General features: G+C 64.4%; 1 protein-coding gene across 1 annotated transcript; it reads left to right on the forward strand.

The window, feature by feature from the left end:
• Positions 1-1123: 1123 nt before the first annotated feature.
• Positions 1124-2837, forward strand: MNEG_9892 (Photosystem I reaction center subunit III; the record flags this gene model as incomplete). The annotated part of the gene is made up of 5 exons (XM_014041635.1): positions 1124-1147; positions 1489-1655; positions 1855-1921; positions 2160-2330; positions 2604-2837. The coding sequence occupies 5 exons, from the start codon at positions 1124-1126 to the stop codon at positions 2835-2837; spliced, it is 663 nt and encodes a 220-aa protein (XP_013897089.1).
• Between the last annotated feature and the right edge of the window lie 409 nt (positions 2838-3246).

Consider the following 3246-nt stretch of genomic DNA (forward strand, 5'->3'; position numbering starts at 1 on the left):
CGCCCCGCCAGCAGCGACGCGCTCGTGGTGCGCCTGCCCGGCCGCTCGTGCCTGCCTGCGCCGCTGGTCCGCTCCAGCCCGGCTCGTCCATCGCCCCGGTTGACACGACGTGCCTCCGCTCTTCCCCTGCCCCCTGTGACTCCCACCCTCAAGGAGCGGCTCCCCTTCATGATGACGGACCACCACATTCTGCACTACACAGTGACCATCGCCTGCTGCATCCACCTGCACAACCTGCTGCGGCTGCAGGGGGTCGGCGGCGGCGCTTGAGGCCCCGCTAGTGTAAGGGCCGTATGTGCTGGCCGCCCCTGCGATTTGCTGTGGGGCTGGGCTTGGTACCGGCCGGTCAAGCCTGAAGAGTGCCTTGCTTCTTTTACTTGCAGCTCGCTTTGCGGGTTGCAAACTGTGATTGTGCGCCTGCGGCACGGCCAAGATCCCCCCCTTGTGAGCGCTTTAAGCCTTCCCCAACTTGATTGTATCAATTTCAACAGCCTGCTCCGCCCATTTTGCAACCCAGCTCAAAAATTGCCGTGCAATCGTGTTCATGCAGGCACCAACTATCAATCATCTTGCACACCCGCCAAATCCTACGATGTGTTACACAATGGCCATTTTCCTCTCCAGGCACAGCTGCACGCCCTGCATCTTGCAATTGGGGGTGATGCGCCCCCGGAACCTGACCTGAGCAGGTCGGCTGCTGCCTGGATCCTGGGAAATTGCAGCAGCTTGCCTGGTCACTTGCTGCACAGGGTCGACTATGGTGCACTCGCAACTTTGCCCAGTCCATGCATGTCCGCAAGCTGCAGGAGTGATGGGGAGGGATGCAAGCCTCCTTTCCAGGAGCATCGTCTGGTGCGATGGGTCTTGGTGCCATCATCACTGTGCGTGCTGTGAGTGCTGTGCTGGCCGTCATACCCGTCGCCGCAAGGACCATGCGTGGCAAGATGCTGCATCTCTGCAACGAAGAATATCGCCTTATCTGATACGCGCAACGCGACGGGCGTCGCACAGGAGGTTCGGCTCGACTCACTAAACGCTAAAACCCCTGACTCGCCAACTTGCCTTTGCCCCTCCACGCCTCCACATTCGTCGCCTTGTCAAAGCATAAACGGGAGCGGACAAAATGCAGGTCCAGCAGAAGATCCACGTGAGTGCATCTGGCCACTCGAGAAGCAGCAGCAGCGGTCATGTTGGAGGGCTCGCCATGGCGCAGCGGGATGGCCTAGTGGGCGCGGGTGGTCGTTTGAGGAGCTTGATGCAGCTGCAGCTGCTCTGCGCGACGAACGCGATGCGATGGAGGGATTGCTGGCACCATCGAGAGCCGAGATCGCTGCAGCCGTGATCCCCGGTTCCCACGCTCAGCCAAGGACAGTGGGCGCGACAGGCGTCATTGGCAAGTCCTTTGTCACAAAAACGCACACGGACCACCGCGGCTTACCCACGTCGCCTGTGCCGCGCGCCGCCGCCCCTTGGTGTGTTGCTCTGCAGGCCACCCGCGCCACCGTCGGCCGCAAGGCCGTGGTGGTGCGCGCCCACGCTGAGGGCCCCGCCGCGTCCTTCGGCAAGGTCGCCGCCGCCACCCTGCTGGCGGGCGCGGCCTCCCTGTCGGCTGTGGACGCCGCCCGCGCGGACATCGCCGGCCTCACCCCGTGCAGGTGCGGTGCGCAACGTGGGCGCAGGCGGCGCTGTGCAGCGGTGTGGCGGCCCTGGACTACTAGTTGGGATCTGCCGCCGTGTAACGGCGCGGTTGGGTGGCCTTCATCTGCCAAACGCGGCCGAACAGCGGTGACGCGGCGGATTTCCCGTGCTCCGTGTGACGCCGCGCGTCGCTGCGCCGCGGCCCCTCCCCCGCAGCGAGTCGGCCGCCTACGCCAAGCGCCTCAAGAACGAGGTCAAGGGCCTGACCAAGCGCCTCAAGAACGTGGGTGCAGATCTGGGCCCCAAGATCTGTTGTGATCGCGACGGGAAGCAGCTGGGGGAGGAGAACCACTGCCTGTCAGTCCCATGCGGGGGGCATGCGGCGCCCCAGATCGCATGCCTCTGGCGCGCGTGATGCCGCGGTATAAGCCTGAACTGTGCGTCTTTACGTCTGGCACCCGCACCGGCCCGAATTCAGATTCAAACGCGCCCCGCACCCGCGCCTCTCCTAATCCGCCCAGTACGAGGCCGACAGCGCCCCCGCCCTGGCGATCAAGGCCACCATCGAGCGCACCGAGAAGCGCTTCGCCAACTACGCCAAGTCCGGCCTGCTGTGCGGCAACGACGGCCTGCCCCACCTCATCAGCGACCCCGGGCTGGCGCTGCGCTTCGGCCACGCCGGGGAGGTCTTCGTGAGTGGCCGCGATCGGTGTTGCACCTGCATGGGCGGCCGCGCGGCGTGATTGCGCGACTCAAGTGCTGCCTAGTTGACATGCTATGCAAGTGCGGAGGGGAAGGCACATGGTGTGTCGACAGCATGTGCGACCTGACCTTGGCGAGGACGGTTGTGGGCGAGGTGCGACGTGGGAGCAGTACGTAACAGCAAGGGACCAGCGTGCCCTGCGTTCCCATCCTCGGACCGTCTTCATCAACCGCCCCCCCCCCATCCTTCCCAAACCCCCCAGATCCCCACCATCGGCTTCCTGTACGTCGCCGGCTGGATCGGCTACGTGGGCCGCCAGTACCTGATCGCCTCCAAGGCCGAGTCCAAGCCCACCGAGAAGGAGATCATCATCGACGTGCCCGCGGCCCTCAAGCTCTCGGTCGAGGGCTTTGGCTGGCCCCTGGCGGTGGTGAACGAGCTCAAGGCCGGCACCCTCACGGAGACCGCCGACAACATCACCGTCAGCCCCCGGTGAGGCCAGGGTCTGGTGTGTGAGGGTGTGTGTGTGTGTGTGTGTGTGAGGTCACGAGCTTGCCTGCGTGTGTGTGTGCGCACACTTTGTGTGTGTGTGTGTGTGTGTTCGTTTGCGTGCGTGTGTGTGTGTGTGTGTGTGTGTGTGTGTGTGTGTGTGTGTGTATTTGCGCATGAGCATGCATGTGTGTCATAAGGGGTTTTGAGCCTGCAATTCACTTGGACGTGAGTGGGCACGCTGGCGGGTATGTGCGCGCGGCGGAACAATCGCAGGGACGACATAGGCCACACCCTGGCCCAGCCTCCGCTTTCCCGCGCTCGGGCGTTCCCGCACCTGACCGCCTTGCCCCTGCCCCCTGGCGATCACGGGCTCCCGCAGGTAAATGCGCACCTGAAGAGCCACACCGGCGGCT

Source organism: Monoraphidium neglectum (genome assembly GCF_000611645.1).
Source record: "Monoraphidium neglectum strain SAG 48.87 unplaced genomic scaffold scaffold02103, whole genome shotgun sequence".
NCBI lineage: Eukaryota > Viridiplantae > Chlorophyta > Chlorophyceae > Sphaeropleales > Selenastraceae > Monoraphidium > Monoraphidium neglectum.